General features: G+C 36.7%; 1 protein-coding gene across 2 annotated transcripts in view; it reads left to right on the top strand.

Annotated features, from left to right (window-relative positions):
* Positions 1–247: 247 nt before the first annotated feature.
* Positions 248–24,338, top strand: part of rcbtb2 (regulator of chromosome condensation (RCC1) and BTB (POZ) domain containing protein 2) — a 39,847-nt gene continuing 15,756 nt past the window's right edge. For both annotated transcript variants that reach the window (XM_084125385.1, XM_084125386.1), the window contains exons 1-6: positions 248–427; positions 1,390–1,521; positions 15,144–15,294; positions 18,804–18,970; positions 20,483–20,641; positions 23,787–23,894. In XM_084125385.1, coding sequence (XP_083981511.1) covers positions 1,396–1,521; positions 15,144–15,294; positions 18,804–18,970; positions 20,483–20,641; positions 23,787–23,894 — 711 coding nt within the window. In that variant the 5' untranslated portion in view covers positions 248–427; positions 1,390–1,395. The remainder of the gene's footprint in view (positions 428–1,389; positions 1,522–15,143; positions 15,295–18,803; positions 18,971–20,482; positions 20,642–23,786; positions 23,895–24,338) is intronic.

Raw genomic sequence — 24,338 nt, 5'->3', positions numbered from 1 at the left:
TATTTCTAATTTTTTAATACTTTAAAAAGTTGAAGTTGTATTTATTATTATTATTATTATTATTACTTTCACTCAAGTTTATTTTTGGCTAGGCTATATTAGACTTTTAATTGAGTTAAAATTTTCACTCGTTATCTATACTTTCACTTAAGTATAATTTTTGATTAGTTTTTACACCCCCTACCCATGCCATTTTACTGTAGTTGCCATAGTAATTTGTTTGTAACGGAAGTTTGGCTCAAATCCAGATTACAATCCACCCTTATGACACACACACGCACACACACACTGCTAGCAGAGAAGAAGACTGCACACATCCACAGCTATGCTCTCCTCTCTCCTAGCCATGCAAACCTGACCGCTTCTCCACGTCTACATCACCTATTGACACCGGGAATGAAGACTTTGGAGTTTATATTAACACAAGGTAAACAGTTAACGTTAGAGAGTTTTAATTTTAAAACCTCGCGTGAGTTGGATTGACACTTCTCTATGACGTCAATCTATCTATCTATCTCTCCAGCCGGCTAACATCAGCTAGCAGCTTAACCAATTCAAACACCTCTAAATATGTTATAACAACTGCTGTTCAGCTGCAGACAGGGCATTTAACATCTAAGCTTGAGTCTTAAACCAGATTATGGATTGTTTTTTATCTCTGTAAACAGAGGAGGTGTTATAAATATGTTAGCTTGTTAGCTAACAGCCGAGTAACAACACGCGCGTTTATTTACATAAACATTCATATAACTTAGGCTACTTTCTAATCCTGACTAACAACTAGTGTAGAAGTTGTTGTTTGGTAACATATTATTTTTTCAGCAATGTCTTTTTTTTAATCTATGTCAGGTAAAATAACCTGTCTTACTTAAGTAAAATGTATAATTTAACTATGTTGCTTTATTATTTAATTTCACATGCAAAGATTTAACGTTATTTCATATTCATGGGTTTCCCCTTACAATGACGTGCTTTTGTGGGGCCATGCTACTTATTTTCAGGCACACCATAGTTCTACCTTTCTACATATTGATAAACACAATAGTAAACACCTATTGGTTGTATGTCTTTCTTACAATGAAAATGACATGCTACTCTACACTGGATCTTAAAGCAGGGCTTTTCATTCTTTTAGATGGCCATCATGGACCCCCAAAATATGATAATTTGCGTAAAAGACAGTACTGTACTGTTAGATGTAAGTTAGATAATGTTTTATTCATATATTTATTATAAATTGATTTATTTTAATCATTTATTATTATTTAAATTTTATTTTAGCTATTAAGTTTAATCTTTCCTAAAAATGCTGTCTAGTTAGGCAGGCAACTATTTGTGTGAGATGCTGCTTCAGCTTTCTTTAACGTGAGTGTATGTGTTTTACCACAGAGTAGTATGCTGGACGTGGGAAAGTGGCCGGTGTTCGCCCTCCTGCCCCCTGAGGAGCTGCGGCTCGTCCGTCAAGCCTGTGTGTTCGGCAGCGCTGCCAATGAGGCCATCTACGTTACCGTCAGTGATGAGGTGCAGTAATGCTGAAAGCTTTTACTGGACAGATCAAGCATAATGAGGACAGATCCTCGCTGTTCATTAGGTTGGGTGGAGCTTGTGCTCCGTCACACTCACACACACATCAGGATGCTTCAGTAAGACGAGCTTCAAAATGACAAACCAGTCAAAAGTACTGTGAATGGTTTACATCATTTTTTAATTTAGAGTAAATCTGTATAACTATTATATTGCTGATTTTAGTGTGTAATATTAATGAAAATATAAATATAGAGATTTATATATAGCCATGCTGTTTATTAGCAGGGCTCGACATTAACGCTTGTCCCTGGGACAAGTGGGTTTTTTGAAGGGGATTGATTACAAAAATAACAAGGGAATCACCAAAACTTGAGAATGAATCTGATTTTATTATATTTAGCGTAAGTGGTGATCAATAGTGCATAATAATATATAATGTATAATGTACTGACGGGTTACATTAGTTAACATGTTATGGTAAATATTCAAAATGTGGAGTTTTTATATTTATATACCATATATTACAGTTAAGCAACATCACACGACCAAGAGTGGTGTTTTCCTGAATACTTTCACGATTGAAAATGTGACACTGATTTCACACGACAATCCAATAAACAAGTAGTTAATGTTAAGTCACTTACATTTTAGACGCAATATTGTCTGTTTTAGCAGCGAAAATAGTTCCAAACAAAGATCACAGGAGAATTATAGCTCATCTCACAGCAACACTCAGCCGTGTTTCAAAATGATTTAGTGCTTTGAACGAATTGGTTAAGTCAAAGATTCAATGACCCATTCATAAACAACTCTGGCTGCGTCTGAAATCGCATACTTCCCTACTATATGTAGGCGAAAAACAGTATGTGACAAAAGAAGTATGTCTGAATTTACTGTACTCGTAAAAGAGTGGGCGAAAAGTACCCGGATAACCTACATCAACTAGTGAGATTGTGAAGTGCTTTACTATCCCATGAGGCCACTGGAGAGGATTTATGAATGGCAGTTTAGAGACGTAACTAATGCTGGTAGGTCACATGATAATGACAACATGGCGAATGTAGTCCGGATTACATTCATTAACATATTATTTAAAAAAAAAAATTATTTACAGTTTTAGACAGTATATGGGTCAATGACATATAATGATTTTCGACAGGCCAATTTTAAAATACAAAAATTAATTATTAAAAAAAAATTATACATTTTAAATTAAGTGATTTTAGTGTTTTTTTCATCTAAATGAATTGGCCGTAGTCTTAAAAAATGTCATGTGGTGCGACCGTGATTAATCTTAAAATGAATTAATTTCCTTAACATAAATTAATCTTTTTTTACATTCTCATACATTAAAGTGTTTAAAAACAAAGTATTTGCATTTCTTTTGAGTTTTTGTATATAATGACCTCATATTTTTGTTCTGCAATTTCAGTCGCCTTCTTAAATGCAGTTAACAGACTTATTTTTCCTGTAAATCACATGAAACTGATAAAAATGTTTTAAAAATACCATTCACTTAAGCATACTGTATCAGTGATTTATAATTCAGCCACAGAAATGAGAGATTTTATTTTGTAATTTAATACAGTTATTGCTATTATTGGTCACACCACATGATGAGTGGTCGCTCCAAATGACACGAAGACCTTATATTGTTAAAAATCTATTTACAAAGATCAGTAAACAATACATTTCATACAAAGAATAGATTTAAACTAGATTTTATTAAAATTTCACAGAATTGTTATGAACAAACATTTTATAAACATTTGTTATGAAAATCATCACAAACATAACTTAATGGAGACAATGGAATTAATACATTTTGATTTCATTTTGATCAGAACCATGTATAATCATGCCTCATCAACTGTTAGTGGCCTTGTGAACAAACATTTAATTGTTATTTCTGAACTTTGCCCAATCCTGGCTGCTCAATTTAGAGTAGCGAGAGGTTGCTGGCTCAGGTTCTGAGATGAACATCTTTCTTACATTAGAAAATGACATCTGGAGTTTGTGGCCACATGAATAAGTTATTTTCACCTGACTGCCGCATGAAGCTAACCTGGACTTCCTCTCCCACAACCTCAAGGACCTGACCTCTTCATAGGTTACAATCCCAAACTTGCCACTCAAGTCTTGAAGACTAGCTTGTTCTCTTGGTGGCTCAGGAGTGCTTGAGGGATCCTCAGTGTGGCACATAGTGTCCCTCAGGTCTACTTTTACTGGCTGATAACATAAGTCTTTAGTTCTGCATGCTTGCAGAAGCACGCCACTTCCCTATGACTAATTTGTGCAGCTTGTGAATACAAAACCTGGTGTATCTGTAAGGTGCCTTTATCTTTAAAGTTTCATCTCTGGACAGCAAATTGATAACAGCTTGCTTTCTCTCTGCTGATGGTTTGCTTGAATGTTTCACGTAGGCCTAGTTGTTGTCTTGCCATTAACCTCTTCCTAACTCTTTCTGAATTTATCATTTCGTTTTCTCATCTCTGCTAGCTGTTTCCTCAGTGTTAAGACCTGCTTTTTCAGTTAACACTTCTCTTTCTGCAGTCTTTTGCTACGTTTCTCTGCTATTCCTTCTCTGATCTCTCTCTGGTGTGGTGGACACTGGTGGATTAAAATCCTCATTCAGAGGTATGGGGTCTACCACAGCTTGACCTGGGTTTTCTGGCTGCTCTTGTGCTACATCGATCAGAACTGCTGGAATTATCTCCATAGATGGCAGTGGAAGGTCTAACACAGCGTTTGCCATCTTTTTCCTTTCCTTTTAAGCACTAGATGCAGCCCTCCATTTCTCTCTGTGTTTCTTTTTCTCCCTCTCAAGACATGGAATCTTTCCCTGCCGCTTTCTTCTCTGGTAGCTGAAACAGTAATGTAATATAGCATCATGTCATAAATCTATGGTGCATCTTCTGCTTTACTTTGGACCAATTATAGATGACAGCAGAAGAAAATTTTAATGAAAAAAAGCATTTCTTCCAGGTAATGAAAAACACACAAGTTGTCCAAACTCCATGTTGCTTTATTTATAGTTTTCATTTTTAACATTTTTGTTGTTGTTGCTTTTAATGCTTTATTTAACAAACACAAAACAAAGTAACATAAGTTGCCCGACACACAACAGAGATAAACACAAAAGTGTACATAAAATAACAACAAGGCATTGTACTATAAAGAAAAAGAAAAAGTGCATCAGGACCAGCAGAGAACAAGGAAAAAAAAACAAAAGACAAATAGTACCTCTGGAGGCACTATATCATACCAAAACTCAGAATACCACAAATAGAGGCATTTATACTGTCCAAGTGCGAATACAAGTATCAGTTGTAGAGTGAATAAAACATGTTAGAAGTTCCAGAGGAATAGTCTCTCTAATAACTGAATGCCATCCCTTAGAGGGAGGTTTATCGCTGATCCACGACAATGGATAAATTAAATTCAGTAAATACTTCCTGGCAGCAAAAGTTAACAGGCTAAAAAGACGTCTTTTATGGTTATTAGAAATAAGCTTACATGGGAAACCCAGGAGAAGAGACAAAGGGTCAGGATCCAAGGCCAAACCTAAGATGTTATTCAATTGAGCTACGATTCTGGACCAGTAGGTCTGGATCACATGACAATCCCATACACAGTGAATATAATCTCCTATGACAGATTTACATTTGGGGCAGAGTGGTGAGTGAGCTGGATTATATTTGTGTCTTAGAAGAGGTGTAATATGTATTCTGTGGAGGATCCTAAGTTGAATGGCTCTTGCTTTATTGCAAACTGAAAGCCTATTGGCTAGAGACCAAACCATCTCCCATTCATTCTCTGAGATATCCACCCCAAGCTCTCTTTCCCAAATTAATCTGAGGTGCGAGGTATTAACTGTACCATAAGAGCACAAGGCTTTGTAGAAGAAGGAGATCAACTTTTGTGTAGGAGGGTTTAAAAGTATCCTCTCAATTACAGAAAATGAATATTTAGAAGTAAGTGTAGTATTTCTGAATATATAATCTCTAATTTGCAAGAATCTAAAAAAATGTTGCCTCGTATATTAATTATATTTTGAGGCTATGATGTCAAAGGTCAATAGTGATCCCTCCTCAAATAGGTCACCTATCCTACATATACCATTAGCCAGCCAAAGATTGAAACCAGGGTCCGTGGTACTTGGCAAAAACTCTGGATTGTTCAGGATTGGCAAAAGAGGAGAGGTTGTGTCGATCCTATCTTCTAATCTTTGAATTACACGCCACGCCTTGAGAGTATTACCTACTAAAGGATTATCACACATAGCTCTCCTCATCTTAGAATTACGGACAAATAGTAAGTTTTGTAAAGGGCATTTGGACTGTGAAGATTCAAGATCAAGCCAAACTGATTTAGGGTCTTCGTTAAGCCACTCAGCAATGAATCGAAGCTGGCAAGCCAACTGATACAGTTTAAAATTTGGGAGATCCAAACCGCCCTTTGCGCCAGGGAGTTGAAGCTTTGATAATTTCAATCTGGGTTTTCTTTTGCTCCAGATAAATGAACTTAGCCACCCATTCAGCTCTTTTATAACCTTATTAGACAGTAAATTAGGAATCATCTGCATTGGGTACAGTAAGCGAGGTAGGACATTCATCTTTATCATGGCAACCCGTCCCAACCAGGACAGAGGGAGAGTCATCCACCTGGTCAAATCATCTCGGATTTTTTCTAGCACTGGTGTAAAATTGGCTTTGTATAATTTCCTAAAAGTAGGGGTTATGTTAATACCTAAATAAGTAAAACCTTCCTCGGAATATTTAAAAGGAAAGGAGGAAGGTTGATTTATGGACTTTTTATTCCCTATAAATAGGGCGACTGATTTAGAAAAATTTATCTTGTACCCGGAAAATTGCCCAAATTCCTGAATGAGGTCAACAACCGCTGGCACAGAGCTCTCGGGGTCCGAAAAAAAAAGTAACACATTGTCCGCATATAAGGAGATTTTGTGCCGCCTACCTCCCAGAGACACCCCTGGCTCCATTGCCATTGCAAAGAGCAATGGAGAGAGGGGACAGCCCTGCCTAGTATCCCGGGATAAAGAAAAATTATCGGATCTGTGACCGTTGGTAATAACTGCGGAGAGGGGATCTTTATAAAGTATTCGCACCCACTTGAAATATTCCCCAAGGCCAAATTTTTCTAATGTATAAAACAGATACGGCCACTCCACAGAATGAAAAGCTTTCTCCGCGTCTAGGGACAAAATACAAGAGCTAGTACTGAGGTTATGGGAAAGGTCAATAATGTTTAAAAGCCTCCTGACATTATGAGTGGAATTTCTGCCTTTAATAAACTGTCTGGTCTTCATGGATAATAGATGGCAGAACCTTTTCCAATCTTAGCGCTAAAATTTTAGATAACAATTTTAAATCTGAATTAAGCAAAGCGATCGGCCTATAGGAGCCACAATTTTCTGGGTCCTTGCCTTTTTTTAAAATAAGAGAAATATTTGCCTCGCGAAGCGAGGGGGTAGCCTGTCAGTCAAGAACGAATGAAGAGTGATGGGACTGATAGAGAACAGAGTAGAACTGTTTACAAGTATTGTTAATAATACGAGAATCAAAATGACGCACTCCCATAGGGTCTACTATAGAAGTAATAAATTGTGAGTCAGAATTGGACTTTGTTAAATGAGCTAAATATTTACTAGGTTTATTACCCCATTCGTATAGTTTTTGCTTTGAATATAATATATTTGAATGAGACTGTGAGTTAGTAATGAATTTAAAGAGGCCCGCACAGCACTTATTTTTTCTAACAGAACTGGGGAGGGATAGTTCAAGTATCTGCTAGTGGCAGTATTTAGTTCTAACTCTTAGACTTTAGACTAACTTTTAGGTGTTTCTGCTCCTCTGACTGTTTTCTTTTTTTGGTTGTAAAGTATGAAATAACAAGGCCTCTAATGTATGCTTTAGTCGTCTCCCAGAGAAGTGAGGGATTATTTGTGGATTCTGAGTTAATTGATAAAAATATCTTAAACTCTGAATTAAAGTATGAGAGAAATTTATCATCTTTGAGTAATAAATTATTAAATCTCCAACTTCTAACAGGTCTAAGAAACCCCTTTACACAAACATCTAGCACCACTGTAGCGTGATCAGATATAACAATGTCTCCTATATTGCAGCGTGAAATTGCATGCATTATAGTCTTAGGAGCAAAAAAGTAGTCGACCCTAGAGTGACAGTTATGTGGGTGAGAAAAAAAAGTGAATTTCTTCTGATACGGGTTCAAAGTGCGCCAAACATCCAAGTATTCTAAATCATCACACAGTGCAGCAAGAGCTTTGGACTGTTTACTGAAGAGAGAGTCCCTGGGGGGAAAACGGTCTAGTAATGAATTCAATAAACAATTAAAGTCTCCTCCGATAATACACAATCCAGATGCACATTCTTTAAATTCAAGGAAAGCTTTTGTAAGAAATTCTGAGGAGTAGTTTGGGGGGCAATATATGTTTAAGAGTGAAATTTCCTCTGTGTTCAAAGTCCCCTTAATAATGATGTATCTACCATGTTTGTCTTTAAAACTGTCTGTGATCCTAAAAGGTATACTTTTACTAATCAAAATGGCTACTCCTCTACTGCTTTTCGTAAAGGATGAGAAGTGAATCTGACCAACCCATTTGTTATGTGTTAGATTCAAATGTTCTCCATCACTCAAATGGGTTTCTTGTAATAAGGCTACATCTATATTCTCCTTATGGAGTCGCGTGAGCACTTTACGAATTTTTATTCGCCCATGTAAACCCCTTACGTTCCATGTACAAAGTCTTAAGTTACCAGCCATTACTTAAAGTTAAAGAATAGATCAGGTGGTGCTCTCCCCATTTCAAAAATCTTCCTAATCATTACCCTGTCATTAGGTCCAGCAAACAGGTACGCGTGTGTCGAGGCATTACAGTAAACAATAACGCATATTAAAACACGCCAAACTGGCAACATGAAAAGAAAGAAAAAAAAGAAAAGAAAAAAATAGCACAAGGAAATAAAAAAATAGAAAAAAAGGGGCCGTTTCCCCACATCGAGGGGAAAGCTCTTCATCCCAAAAACAGTCAGTATCTCGTTGACTCTCCAGTAGCAACGATACATAAAAGTAACACACACCCAAAATGTAAATGAAAGTTATTGAGACAGCCCCCGTCACTCAAAAAAAGAGAGAAATAGAAAATAAAGTACGCAAACTAGAACTCACATCGTTGCACATTACAACGCATGAAGCCAGACCAGTCCGCCTGTCAGAAAACCCGATAAAGATCAGGTGCTGGAGTTTGAATCGCTCTTGTCCAGGTACTGCGAGACTGCGGCCGCCGTCTCGAAGACTTTAAGGGTACTTCCAATATTGACTCGTAGCTTGGCTGGATACAGCATCGTGTAGCGAGCACCCATGTCTCGAAGTCGCTGCTTGACTGCGTTGAATTCCTTACACTTCCGTATTACTGAAGCCGAAAAATCCTGGTAGAATGATATTTTGCTGTCCTCATACCGCAAATCTCCATCCGCCGATCGTTTCCTGCTGGCATCGAGAACCCTCTGCTTGTCACCATAGTTGTGGAACCGGACAATCAGTGGCCGTGGCCTATCCTTAGCACCCGGTTTTGGGGCCAGCGTACGATGTGCCCTTTCAATCTTAATGCGACCACTCTTAGTATGCAGGCCAAGAAATTCGGGGATCCACGATTCAAGAAAAGTAACTGCATTGGCACCCTCTACCTCTTCGCGAAGGCCCAGAATGCGGATATTTTTGCGCCGGCCTCTATTTTCCAAGTCATCGATATGCTCGGTAAGCGTGGCAACTTGTTTTTCAAGAGTGCAAGTGCGGGATTGCGCGTCCTCCGAGGATGCCTCCACCACCATGATTCTCAATCGACCGTTAACACTTTCCAGCTGCTGGGTATGATTATGCACCGTTTCTGCCAGCGGGCCGAGTTTTTCATCTATTGCATTAGAAATCTTCTCGGTCATAATTTGAAGTGCTTTTGCAAGCGCCGGGCTAAGTTCAGCTTCGCTGCCAGCATCTGCCTGACTCTGTTCAGGCTCGTCGGCCGATCCCTCAGCGGTCAAATCTTTTTTCGCCGTTTTCTTAGCAGGTCTTGGCATTTTCGGCAAAGATTGCGGCCAGAAAGTCTCTAGCGACATGCTACACAAGATTTATAGTCGAAAATCAGAGCTTGCGTATTTCACTTAGCGAGTGTGAAAAGAAAACGAGTAAGCGTGACAGGAGCAACCTAAAACTGCTGCTACTTCTAAGCCGCCATCTTGCGCCCCCCATTTTTAACATTTTTTAACATACCTTTCTCTTCTCCTAGCAAGGTACTCCTCTCTTGCTGCAGGGTCAGAATTGACATTATCTGCTTATTGCGAGAGGTTTTTATTTCGCTTGGCAGTGGTATCTGGTAAAATAGATTAAAAAGGTTATACATAAATACATAATAAATTACTAATAAATAATTAATTACCAAACTGAAATGACATGCTCTAAATTATGTTTTTGCATTTTTCTCATATTGTACAAAGATGACCCAAATTGCATAAAAATCTATTCCAAATGATACTAAAATAAAGTACTTTATGTAAATAAACCATCAATTGAATATAAAAGCACAAAAACGGCCAATCTAGGACATATCATGGACTATGATATAACACTGCAGTGGTCGCACCACATGATATTTTCAAATTCAGTCAAAATTTACAGGCACAGAATTGGCCACCTAAACAAAACAAGCTAGCTTCCCACAAAAGGTCACTATGAAATTTATAATAAAAATATATATTTGTGGAAATAACTTAATATTCATTGTTTTTTTTTTTGTTTTTTTTTTGAGGTCATACCACGTGATGTCCAAAACTACATACCAGCTATTAAAAAGTTTTTTTTTTTTTTTTTAAATTTAAGAGAGAGTTACAATCCTGCTTGCTGCTTCCATGGGTCCTTGGCAAATTGGTATATGATGCAACTTCCTGTCTTTGAATGGATTTCAACATAAAAGTCCCAAAGTGGTAGTTTCTTGATGGTCGCACCGCATGCTATTTCATAAAATGGACATCATCGGGCAAAGTTTGTGTAAATATTATGATGGAAATATAAATGCAAATGCTTTGAAATTTTGTAAAGGATTATAAAATGCTTTGAAAATCATTCCAAATAGTGCAGAAAATAAATTTGAATAAATTTAGAGCAATTTCAAAGACGTTTCCAAAACAGCAGCTATGGCCGCCGCACGGTCGCACCACATGATATTTTGACACTTTACATAACAGAAAAATTACAAATAACTAATGTTTTTTGAAAAGTTAAAGTGAGTGGTACTAAATATATATGGTATCTTTTTAAGCATTTAAATCCATTTTTAACTGAAAAAAAATGCAATCGGACAGAAAATGTAGGCGTCACGTCATTGACCCATATATTGAATTTTATTGGCCGTAACATGAAAATAACTATCAGCATAATTTTTGAATTGGTACATTAAAGTGTGTCAGGGTGAGTAGAAATCTAGTCTACATCAGACAAAAAAGTTTTGTCGAGCCCTGCACAGATATACCGACAGGAAAGGGACAAAGCCAGAGTGATCTTGGGCTGCTGATAAGCAGATAGAAAGAGGCTATATTTAGGCCTGTAATACTTACACAAGCCTTGTTTGCTTCCTGAGAGGAGCTTTGGTGCATGTCCTGAGCCTGGACACTTCATTTTTTTAGCTCTGTTTTCCTTGTAGCTTAGATAGATATCTGAATAGAAAACAAAACAAAACATGGAGAACAGTTAAGGTACCATTTACCTTTACAACAGAGGTTTTGTCATCAAAACAAGTCTTGAGAAAGTTTCTTTCACGTTGTTTCAACACATTAGCAGGGATCAAGTGCTAAAGTGACAACACACAGTGCCTTTAAGAATGCTAAACAGGATTGTAGTTACACTAGAAGGAGCAATCAGAGCCGTAACTATCCGCAAACCCTCTTTTGGTGTTAAAAAACTAATGTTTGGAAGACATTAAGTGACAAACTAGCGCTGAAAAGGCGTGGACACAGTTATTTGTATGGCTGACCTTATGGCTTATCACTTTTTGATAGATGTGCCGCTTTCAAGACTTGGAAGTAAACGCCCGCTGCTATGAGTAACAGTTTTGCATATTAAAATGATATTCAACCACGTCATTACACGTGTGAGTTCTGTGAAATTTTGAAAACCTCTGAATAACCGAATTATGAATGAATGTACCATCGTTTGTTGCACTGTCATTCTATTAGTCACCTTTCATCATTTACAGTAAAGTGAGTACATATAAAACGATCTGTAACAGACAAAGCAATAGACACATGGTAAAAACGCTGTTACTCAAACTTGTGTGTTGCGAGACTTATTAGTCCAATATTAGTCATCTCTGCATCATCTTTTATTTTCTGTCTCTCTGAAGATTATTTAAAGGGGACATATCATGACAATCTGACTTTTTCCATGTTTAAGTGCTATAATCGTGTCCCCTGTGCATCTACCAACCCAGAAAACGTGAAAAGTGACAACCCAGTAACTTTGTTTTTATAAGCCTTTCTCTGCAAGCATGTCAAAAAATAAGCCAATCAGATTTTTTCAGAACTTAATATAATATTACTGCCCCTTATTCTGCACGTTTCCACCCACGGCGCCGCCATTTGGTTTTGCAAGCAACAACGGCGTAACCAGTTCTAATGCAATGGCAAAAGTTGGAGCAAAGCAGGCAAACTGTTCTGTCGTTGCTGCACAGACGAGCACTGAACGCTATTAGACCAAAATAAAGACCTCAGGGAACTGTGTCAATTTGTGTAAAAGTTAAACATGACTGTACATACAAGTTGATGACATGAATCAATGTATCTCCACAACAACTACATAAATACGTCCATTAACCATTCAGAAACGTCCAGGTGCAGTCTAAAAGTCTCTCCGTAAGTCTGCACTCGCTCCTAGTTATTTCTGAGATTTTGGATGAGTGAGATTATTCTTGTGTTTTGTTATTGCCGGAGTATCCGAAGCTCGTGTAAAGGATCGGCCGTCTTCTGAACGGAGGCGGGGAGCAGCAGCTCATTTGCATTTAAAGGGACACACACAAAAACGGTGTGTTTTTGCTCACACCCAAAAAGGGGCAAATTTGACAAGCTATAATAAATTATCTGGGGGGTATTTTGAGCTGAAATTTCACAGACACATTCTGGGGACACCATAGATTTATATTACATCTTTTAAAAAGCGGCATAATTAATATGTCACCATTAACGGCCAAAAAAAGCATGTCTTAAAGGATTAGTTCACCCCAAAATGAAAATTTCCTAATAATTTACTCACCCCAATGCCATCCAAGATATCCATGTCTTTCTTTCCTCAGTGGGAGAGAAATGATGTTTTTTGAGGAAAACATTTCTGGATTTTTCTTCTAGCAATGGACTTCATTGGTTGCCATCGTTTTTATGTCCAAATCAATGCAGTTTCAAAAGTCTTTGAAGTGTTTAAACGGGCTGTACGCGATCACAGCTGAAGAAGAGGTTGTTATCTAGCGAAACGATAGGTCATTTAAAAAAAAAAAAATCATAATTTATAGACTTTTTACCTTCAATAGTTTGGATTGAGCTGATCAACAAACGGACAGGGAACTACGTCATCACGTTGAAAGGTCACGCCGGCGCCGGCGGAAGTACCGCCCCACTGTTTACAATGGGACCATACGTAGGAGGATAGTTCAAATAGTATTGTTTGCTATTATATATATATATATATATATATATATATATATACAGTACCAGTCAAAAGTTTGGAAACGTTACTATTTTTAATGTTTTTGAAAGAAGTCTCTTATGCTCATCAAGCCTGCAGTTAAAAACAAACAAAAAAAAAACAGTAATATTATGAAATATTATTACAATTTAAAATAATGGTTCTCTTTTTTTAATATACTTTAAAATGCAATTTATTTTTGTGATGCAAAGCTGGATTTTCATCAGCAAGTACTCCAGTCTTTGGTGTCTTATGATCCTTCAGAAATCATTCTAATATGCTGATTTATGATCAATGTTGGAAACAGTTGTGCTGCTTAATATTTTTTTTATAACCTGAGATACTTTTTTCAGGATTATTTGATGAATAAAAAGTTAAAAAGAACTGTATTTATTTAGAATAGAAATCTTTTGTAACAATATACACTACCGTTCAAAAGTTTGGGAACAATAACTATTTTTTTTTAAAGAAATTAGGAAAATTTCAACAAGGATGCGTTAAATTGATAAAAGGTGATGGTAACGATTTATATTGTTAGAAATGTTTTTATTTTGAATAAATGCTGTTTTTATGAATAAATGCTGTTAACGTTTTACTCATCAATGAATCCTGAAAAAAGTATTCCAAAAAAATATATTAAACAGCACAACTGTTTCCATCATTGATAATAACTGAGTATCAAATCATCATATTAGAATGATTTCTGAAGGATCATAAGACACCAAAGACTGGAGTACTTGCTGATGAAAATTCAGCTTTGCATCACAAAAATAAATTACATTTTAAAGTATATTATAAAAGAGAACCATTATTTTAAATTGTAATAATATTTCATAATATTACAGTTTTTTTTAGTTTTTAGTTTTTTTAACTGCAGGCTTGATGAGCATAAGAGACTTCTTTCAAAAACATTAAAAATAGTAATGTTTCCAAACTTTTAACTGGTACTGTATATATATATATATATATATATATATATATATATATATATATATATATATATATATATATATATAGTAATAGTATTCAGTGAATATGAATATGAATAGTATATGAATAACATTCTGATGAATATGAATAGTAGTTCAAATAGTATTGCCGGCGCCGGCGTGACCTTTCAACGTGATGACGTAGTTCCCTGTCCGTTTGTTGATCAGCTCAATCCAAACTATTGAAGGTGAAGGTCTCTCTTTTTTTAAATGACCTATCGTTTCGCTAGATAACAACCTCGTCTTCAGCTGTGATCGCGTACAGCCCGTTTAAACACTTCAAAGACTTTTGAAACTGCATTGATTTGGACATAAAAACGATGGTAATTGATGATTTGTTCTTAGCTAAGAACAAAATCTATGCACTCTTACGCACTTAACAATTGTTGTTTCATGTCATGAATCTAACGTAGACTTTTCTTAGGAAGTCTATTGTTAGAAGGAAAATCCAGAAATGTTTTCCTCAAAAAACATAATTTCTCTCCCACTGAGGAACGAAAGACATGGATATCTTGGATGGCATTGGGGTAATGTAAATTATTAGGAAATTTTCATTTTGGGGTGAACTAATCCTTTAACCATTTTTGTCCTTGACATTCTGTGATAGTTGCTGTAGGAGGAATCGCAGAGAGCGCATGGTAGAAGGGGGAGAATTGTATCCACTCAGAGGAAGAAGTTTTCACCCTCAGAACTTCAGACAATCCCATCTGTGTTTTTATGGGATTGCGCTCTCTTGCTAATTTGCCCTATTTAGTATATCTGGCACATGGTCCATAATGAAATATAAGTAAACTTTATATAAAACTCATGTGAGAAGAACCATTAGTACCCAAACTCATGTGTTTGTGTGTCCGCCCGCAGGTGTTTGCACTTGGGACGAACTGCAGTGGCTGTCTGGGCCTCGGGGACACGCAGAGCTCCATTGAGCCCAGGCGGATCGACATCTTGTGTGGGAAGAAAATTGTCTCTTTGAGCTACGGCACAGGGCCACACGTGGTCATCGCCACTGCAGGTTTGACAAATCTTTTTAACATGGAACAATGGCAGTGATTTGGTATTTTGTTGGACCAAATAATTTCCAAATCCTAACATGGTAAAAAACGTTTCTTTAAATTTTCACTTGATTATGCTGGTGGCCTCATGACATTCTGGCACGTCCAAGCATGAAACATAATTCATATTCATAGCCTATTAATAACAACATAAAAGCACCCCAATATTCTAATAATAATAATAATCAGTGTTTGGGAAAGTTTCTTTTAAAAGTTATGCATTACAATATTACGTTACTCTGTAAAAAAGTAACTTATTGTGTTACTTTTTATAGAAAGTAATGTGCTACGTTACTTTTGCGCAACATTTTCTCGCCTGGGCTGCGCCTGCTTGTTTGTTTTTTAATAAACCTTTCACACCAAAAGTAAACTGAATGAGCCTCATGCTGAAGGAAATGCAAATTCACATCTGTACAGTACAGTATTATTTTGTCTTCACTGTGCAGCCCGTTAAAAAGTGTTCATATGTTATCATTAGGGCTGGGTATTGACACAGATTTCACAATTCGATTCGATTTCGATTCACAAGCTTGCGATTCGATTCGATTTCGATTACGATTTGATTCGATTCAATATCGATTATTTTGGATATCAGGTTGTAAATTTTCTCAAGGAAAACTGGAAAATAAAAGGGAAAAAAATTATTGTAAACTATGGGAGTCAGTTGTAGCCTATAGGCTTCATTAGCCTACTATAATATTGAAGGTAAAAATTAACTGATTTCTATGCAATACACTTTTATTTATTTTTATAATAATAAAGTTATATGAAAATATAAAAATTTAAATGGTGGCTGTCATAAAAACTTTCCAGATTTATTCAAACATGCATTAAATATTGAAGAACAATAAAAATTATGATGATTATGTAATATGGTGCATATATTTAGCAAAATGCTCCTCTCTAGAGTTAATTTTTCTAGCTGACTAACGAGTTTATGGTCACTGGATATGGTTTTTCTGAGGTAAATGTGACGTTACATGACATTGTTTACTAACATCTTTCCACGGTTGAAACACTGATTGAGCGATTCCATGTGACATGATACGGACTTCGATAAGTTGTACTCTATCTTTTAACACACTTTCAGATGCTCATTCGTGTTTATTTCGCGCTGTAACTGGTGTTATTAATGCGGAAGAGAAGATCAAGATCATATCTTGTCCCTAATGATATTTACACTAGTTTGTCAAGATAGTAAATGTATATACACAGACCTTGGGGAAGTGGGTGTGGATCTGATTTTGGAAATGATCACAAGCAAAAGAGCATTGAGAGGGATGTAAAGAAGTGTAATGGCTACATCATAGTTTAATTATTATTCATTTTTAAATAATAATTATTAGTATTTATGCAATATTTTTAACATGAAGGAAGGTGTTCAATGGCTTTTCAGTTTTTGTTGTGGTGTCAAATTTCTGTTGAGAATTTTAGTATCCGGTTAATTCACTAGTTGAAGTTTAATCTTCTATCTAGTGTTTATTGTTTTCAGTCTTGAGATTACATTACAGCATTTCATGGGAGATGTATTGTGTTGTGTTGAGACGTGATTTGGCTGACTTAACTCTGTATCAGATTTGGCTTTGGAAAGTGTGATGTCTCTGAGGTCAGTGTTCATCTGTTTAATATAATTCTAATAACAATGCTAAGACCTTGAAGACTGCATTTCTGCTGTTTCACTCAGAAATACACCACAATATGGAAGTAAAGTTGGTCACAACGTCCATTTCGTGCCTAATATTTTGTGGTGAAATCCTCGAGATATTTTTAAAACAACATCTTTATGCTGTCTAATTTTGCTGTATTTGGTGGTGACTTGATCATGTGAGAAATATTCTACGTGTCGCAACATGGAGTTTTGGAGAATGAAGGGCCTCATTCACCAACCGTTCTTACAAAGAAATGTTTTCTTAAACCCCACTTATGCACTTTTTATGAAGATTCTGACATTCACTAATGTTTTCTTGGCTAAGAACAAAATCTATGCACACTCAAGAGCACTCTTACGCACTTAACAATTGTTGTTTCATGTCATGAATGTAACGTAGACTTTTCTTAGGAAGTTTATTAAGTACAAAGTTAATAAAATTCTTAGGAAAATATTGGTGAATGAGGCCCATTGTGTTTTCACGGAGGTAAAAGTTGAGACACAACAGATGTTTTCAGATAGTCAGCAATAGGCCTGAGTCTTTAATTAAATCATGTGTGTCAGATGTTCAAGTTCAGTCAAATTTTTGCTTTTATTTGGCCTTGTCTAGTAGATTGTGTAAGTGTATCTACTTATTATTTATAAGGACTTGAGCCAGTGATTCATCCTCAGGGGTCTCATTTATAAAACTGTGCGTAGGAACCTTACTAAAAGTGTACGTGCCCTCGAAAGCCAAAAATGACGTACGCAAAAAAATATTCAGACTTATAAAACCGTTCGTACGCCAGAACCTGCGCAGAATTAACTTTATAAATCCCAGTCAGCGGAAGATTGTGCGCACATGCGTCTCCTCCCCGAAATAACCATATATGGAGCTTACAACACCTAGTTTTACTATGCAGATCCTCATCTGCATATCATTTGCATATGATTATTCATCCACGTGATAACATTTAACGGTACAAGACACATTACATTAATAAAAATCAAGTAGTTGCCTATCCTTGCCTTGTTTTTGAATACATAAATCAAATAGTGTAAAATACATTTCAGAGAAAGTGTTTCTCAATCTTTTCCACTGGCCGAATTGTATTTTTAATTGATTTATATTTTTAATGGAAACAGATAGGCCTTGGGCATTATTTGCACAAAACTATTTTCTCAGACAATCTGGTATTATCATGATAAGCAATTATCTCTGTGGTTTAAAACATTAAAGCACGCCACAGGAAAAGTGTTCAAAAACATCGCATCCACAACAAATATTTCTATTGATTGAATATGAAAAATGCTGTAACTTCTCAGTAATGATTTCATGTTTAAGTGCTTAACTCCATTAATTTGAATGGCATATTTAATCTAAATGTTTATATCAGAAGTAAAACATAGTTTAAATCATTATTTTATTTATTTAAACTGTTATTTGCGTTAGTTTCACTAAACGGCCCAACGCGCTCGCTGGCGCGGACATTTAAGAAGGGATGGATATTTGCTTCGAGTGACAGGCTTGGTGAGTGAAAATATATTTGTATTATCTTTTTGTATAGTTTAATTTTCTTTAGATTTTCTGTCTAAAAGTGACCAAAAAGACATTTAACTCCAGCTCACCATCGGTGTCGCCAAACTGCTCCATCTCCAAAACGTTCGTACGCATGGGTCAGAGTTTGCGTGCAGGTGCGCACATTTTCCCGTCAAGTTTGTTTTTATAAATCACAACTTATGCGTCGGAAGTGGCGTACGCCTCTTTCAGGGCCTGTTTTGTGCGTACACAACGGTTATAAATGAGGCCCCAGATCTGTATCTTGTCCTCTGTGCCTGTAGATGGAGAAGTTTATGCCTGGGGTCACAATGGCTACAGTCAGCTGGGCAACGGCACCACCAACCACGGCCTGACTCCTGCCCTGGTTTCCACCAACCTCATCAGCAAGAGAGTGACGGAGGTGGCCTGCGGCTCCCACCACACCATAGCCCTCACCTCCGAGGGAGAGGTAAGAAAGAGATATTATCAAACAAAAATGAGGAAATGGATCTTAAGACAGATTAGAGTGGGACTTTTAAAAACAAACACATGTTGACCAAAGCGCTTTACACAAGAGAAACATTTTTTTATAATACCTAGCATATTAGGGCTGCACGATATTGTAAAAAACTTCACCAGATGGCTTGAATAGCTCTGTTTGGAAAGAATGAATCATTCTAGAATGATTGTGGTGGTTTTGTAGGGGAGTGAATCTGCATAAAAAATAATAAACAAATTACAATCATAGGTAAAATCTTCAAAATCCTCTAAACAGAAATAACCATGACATGTTGTTTGGAAAAGTAACTTTTTTATTTTCTGTTTGCACTAAGGCTGTCAATGAACAGAGATATCAAATTCAGGAAAATGTGTTAACAAAATTATAACATACTAAAATTAGCTAAACATTAGTTTGAGAATTCCCAAAATATTGTAAATAGTTTTTTACTGACCCCCAGTACTTGGATGTTTCACTGTTTGTGAGTGACTGAAGTGAACAGACATTAACAATGCAAAACCTCAGTTCTGTTACGGCCAATTTGCACTGCACCTACAGAAGGGGACAGACACTTTGTTTGGTTTTGTCGGATCAGTGTGTTGGCATCTGTTGGAGCTTGTTTTCGCAGATTGAACATGTTAAATCGGTGCTTGTCGGGTCGTGGATAGTCTGAGAAGTGACACACTGTAATCTGGTGATTGTCTGTGTTGATTGGCGTCTGTCAGTTGTCCACTTCAGTTTTTTAATATAATGGAAAAACAAAGTTATAAAAATTTAAGTTAGTAAAAAATATAAGGCAACTATCGGATTGAATACAGGTATGAAAATTACAGTAAATTGGTGAGTAAACCTGTCTGCACTCATTTAACATGATTACAAAATAATTATCAATGTTCGTGCATTTCCAAAGAAACATTTTTCCTTGGAGATACAGGTATGGAAAAATTCCCAACAAAATCTTGAACACTGTTCTTGAAAATTACTAGCTGGAATAAAGACATTAAGGATGTTTCCATGGTACTGAACATACATAATAACACATTGAAGTATTTGATCATGAAGACAGAGCAGGTGTGCATCTGAGTGTCCCTGCATGAAGCCGTATTTGGGAATGCTTAAGGTATTTCTGAAGGAGTGGCAGTCGTCTAACACAGAGATGGGATAAAACTGCATGAGACAACAATAACATACACTGTTCATGTATCTCAATAAAAGCATGTAGTCATTAAAAACAGCCTCATAACCTGTCACCAGATAGATAGATAGATAGAACTTCCCAATATAACAAAAGGTCTCTAACGTTGTGTTTTGTGCTATTGTTTTTATAAAGTATCCGTCAAAAGAACTAAAATCGAATGCAGTATGGCTTATTGCCTTTATCAAATCGCAAAAGTTTGTGATTTTATGAAATAATTATGCCTGTATACCACAAATGATTATTTGCAATTTTCTGATCCATTTCATGTCCTCTCTTGTGCACAGGTGTTTGCCTGGGGCTACAACAACTCCGGGCAGGTGGGCTCGGGATCCACGGCCAACCAGCCCACCCCGCGCAGGGTCAGCAGCTGCTTGCAGAACAAGGTGGTGGTCAACATCGCCTGCGGACAGCTCTGCTCCATGGCCGTCCTGGACAATGGAGAGGTGAGCTGAGATTAATTACAAGAGTTTAATCAATACCTACTCATTACAAAAAAATAATCAAATAAATTCAATGATATTTATTCACAATCAGTATTAGGTGTAACGCATTACATGTGACACGAGTAACGTAATCATATTACTTTAAGTAACAAGTAACGCATTACTTTACTGTAAATCAAATTTACAACAAAATATCTGAGTTAGTTTTACAAACAAGTTATGCAAGTTACTTTGTTTTCTCATGTATTGACTGACAGCTCTCCTGTCCTCATGTTGAGAGAAATCGTGAGTAAGTGCAGAGGCGTTGTGTGCGCTGTGTGTGAACATGACGTTATTGTAGATCTAGACTAAATGTGAACATGCATTTACTCATCTCACTTGCACAAAAACACATTCAGTATTCCTCAAAATGAATAAAAACAGTCAAACGCTGTTGTAATTCCCTTGTTTTGTGAGTGTGAGAAGGAAGGAGACCGGGGTCGGCTGGCTGAGGCTCGTGGGTATTTTATTAAATAAACTCGTATAACAATCAAACTCAAATACTCATTCAACAGTTCAAATTACTCGGCAGCATTCGTCTTTCTCGCTCAGAGTTCTCTGTTCACGGTCCCACGAGTCCTCAGCCCTCTCTCCTCGATCGCTGGTTCCAGTCTGGCTTATATACGGTCTCCCCACGCCAATTACTGCAACGAGACACAGGTGACCTACTTACCGCCGCTCGTCTCGCCACTCTCTCTCCCGTCGCAGAGCTCGCTGAACCACGCCTCCCCCGCCACAAACGCAAACTCAGAATTTCACTCAAACCTGCAATGTCCAATGTCTAACCAATGTCTCTGGCTGCATTTACTCTTGGCATTAACATGCGATCACCGTGATCCGATCAAGCTGATCGGATCATAAGCCAATCAGGACACGGTGCGTTTACACCTGTCCTCATCAAGTGGCTTCTGTATCTGGATAACAGATCGGATCTCGCATTCCCGCGAAAAAAGAAAGAAAAAAGGATGGATCCGGTACAAAGTCGACCTGAAGCAAAATCAGGAGGATGAAGAGGCTGCAAGTGCTAATAATGTGGATCGATGCCATAATGGAAACGGTACAGAGAAACGTATCCCAGCTGTGGTGGCGAAAATGCGCATTCTTTACAGAAAATGAATGGTTCTGCAACTTTAGGGTGCAAAAGCAAACATTTCAGTATATTTCGATGTACTTTGCACTCGACTGTATCGCAAAACAGGTCGCATGTTAATGCCAAGTGTAAACGCAGCCTCTGCTGTTGACCTTTGATCCAATTCAACCAGTTCAATCCAATGACACCAGTGCCACTAAGTTTTACAGATGATGGTGCCAGAACATGATTTGTTTCTCATGAAATGGCAGCTTTTATCAGTTCGGCAATGTGGTGGTGGCACCAGTACGACCTCTAAAATTTTGTTGCACCGGCTGGAAAAAAAATCACACTTTTTTTTGTTTTTTTGTTGCTGAAGTAAGAGTGTTGAATTTTCTTCTCCTGCGTCGTATTCCTCTGGGATCCAGAAGGGCAGCACAGCTGAAAAGCTTGTTTGAGCTGCGCAATCTACAGCTCCATTTCCAGAAAAGTTGGGACATTTTGTAAAATGCAATAAAATCAAGAATCTGTGATTTTGTTAATTATCTTTAACCTTTATTTAACTGACAAAAGTAAAAAAAAAAAAAAAAAGTCCAATGTTTTCACTGATCAACGTAATTGTACTTTGTAGATATAAACATATTTTGATTTTGATGGCTGCTACACACTCCATGAAAGTTGGGACAAAGATTATAGCATATCCAAGTTAAACTCTTTTGAAACTGTCCACAATGAGCAGGTGAACTGGTGATAGGTGAGGGTATCATGTTTGAGTGTTAAAGGAGCATCCACCAAAAACTCGGTCTTTGCAAGCAAAGATGGGTCATGCCTCACCACTTTGTGCCAAATTTCATGAGAGAACTGACAAACAATTCTGATTTCTTAATTTATCAATGCAAGATTGCAGACAATTGTGGTCTTTCACCATCTACCATACTTAATCTACCAAGATTCAGGGAATCCAGAGAAATCTCAGTCTTGTTGGGCAAGGCAGGAGACCTCAGTTGAATGTGCGTGACCTTTGAGTCCTCAGACGAAATTACACGAGAAACAATCATGCTACTGTGTTAAATATAGGCTCAGGAGTACTTTGGAAAACCATTGTCACTCAACACAGATTGTTGATTTTATTGCATTATACAAAATGTCCCAACTTTCTAAAAATGGGGTTGAACTGTACAGACGTGAATTTGCATTTCCTTCAGCCTGAGGCTCATTCATTTCACTTTTGGTGTGAAAGGGCCTGAACATTTGCCAAAAATAGAGCTTTAAAGAAACAAACAAGCAAGCCCAACCCAGGTGCGAAAAAGTAACGTAACACATTACTTTCCATAAAAATTAACCAACACAATTAGTTACTTTTTTTAGGGAGAAACTAAATTTTGTAACGCATTACTTTTAAAAGTAACTTTACTTAACACTGTTCACAAGTAATAACATGTATTACTATTTGGTGGATTAGCAACCACATAAAGAAAATAAAATTCCTTTTTTATTATTATTTTTATTATTCCTTTTTTTTGGAATTTAGGCATGTGTCATGGGGCATGAATAATAATTTTTGTTTTTTTTCCTAACTAACTGCACCAAGTACTGTGAGCATGCAGTCGGGACATGTTGGCATGCTGTCTGGACATGATATTTAGTTCAGTCACTCTGTTTTATTATGTTGCAAACTGTGATTGTAACTGTCTTGGCTGTCAGCCAGGATGTTCATTTCTGTGCCTTATTATGTCTTAAAGACAAATACCATGAGAAACCGTGAGAACTGTAAGTAGTTATAGCCTTTTTAGATTTACACAAATTTGCTACATTCATCTAGTTTCTGGATTCAGTAGTATGGAGGAGTTTTTAAAACTCTACAACTGTTAATGTTCTGGTTCTTCTCAATTATACTTTTCTCACACCCAATGTTGAGAGTTTTTCTTGTTAGAAAGTTGTCGCAGTAAAATGATAATTGTAGTTGGTTTTCTGTTGTTGCTGTGCATTACGTGCTGTAATCAGCACTAGGTTTAACTCAAGGCTCTGTGTCCACAGACATATGGCTGGGGTTATAACTGCAATGGGCAGCTCGGTTTGGGCAACAATGGCAACCAGCAAACCCCCTGCCGGATCGCTGCCTTACAGGGAATCAACATCGTACAGGTGACTAACAAAGACTTCTGGGTACTAATCAGTGGGATATGGTGGCTTTCCTGAGAAAAACTTAGGGAACAGCTTTTACTTTGCAATGATCAAGGAAAAAATGGTATAACTAATTCTTTGCTAATAATAACATACATTTCAAGTCACATCAAAATATTTTATGCATATTTAATTTTTTGCATTGATTGAAAATAATAACTAATAATAAAGTAAAATGCAGTGTTGTTTTAGTATTATTTATTTGGTATTATAGTATATAAGTTAGATTTTTTTTCAAAGTTTGAATTTTTTGAATGTCTATTTAGCTTTAATTTATATTTAATTCAGTTTTAGTTTGATTAATTTTAATGCTTAAGTACAACTTAAACTGATTTGATTTCAGTTATATAGTTATAAAAAAATCTATTATTTATATTTTATTTCAGCTTTATTTCTATTAACGAA

This window comes from Abramis brama (assembly GCF_963993115.1).
Source record: "Abramis brama genome assembly, chromosome: 10".
Lineage (NCBI taxonomy): Eukaryota > Metazoa > Chordata > Actinopteri > Cypriniformes > Leuciscidae > Abramis > Abramis brama.
The sequence above is the reverse complement of the archived record's forward strand: the minus strand, read 5'-3'. Positions and strand labels throughout refer to the sequence as shown.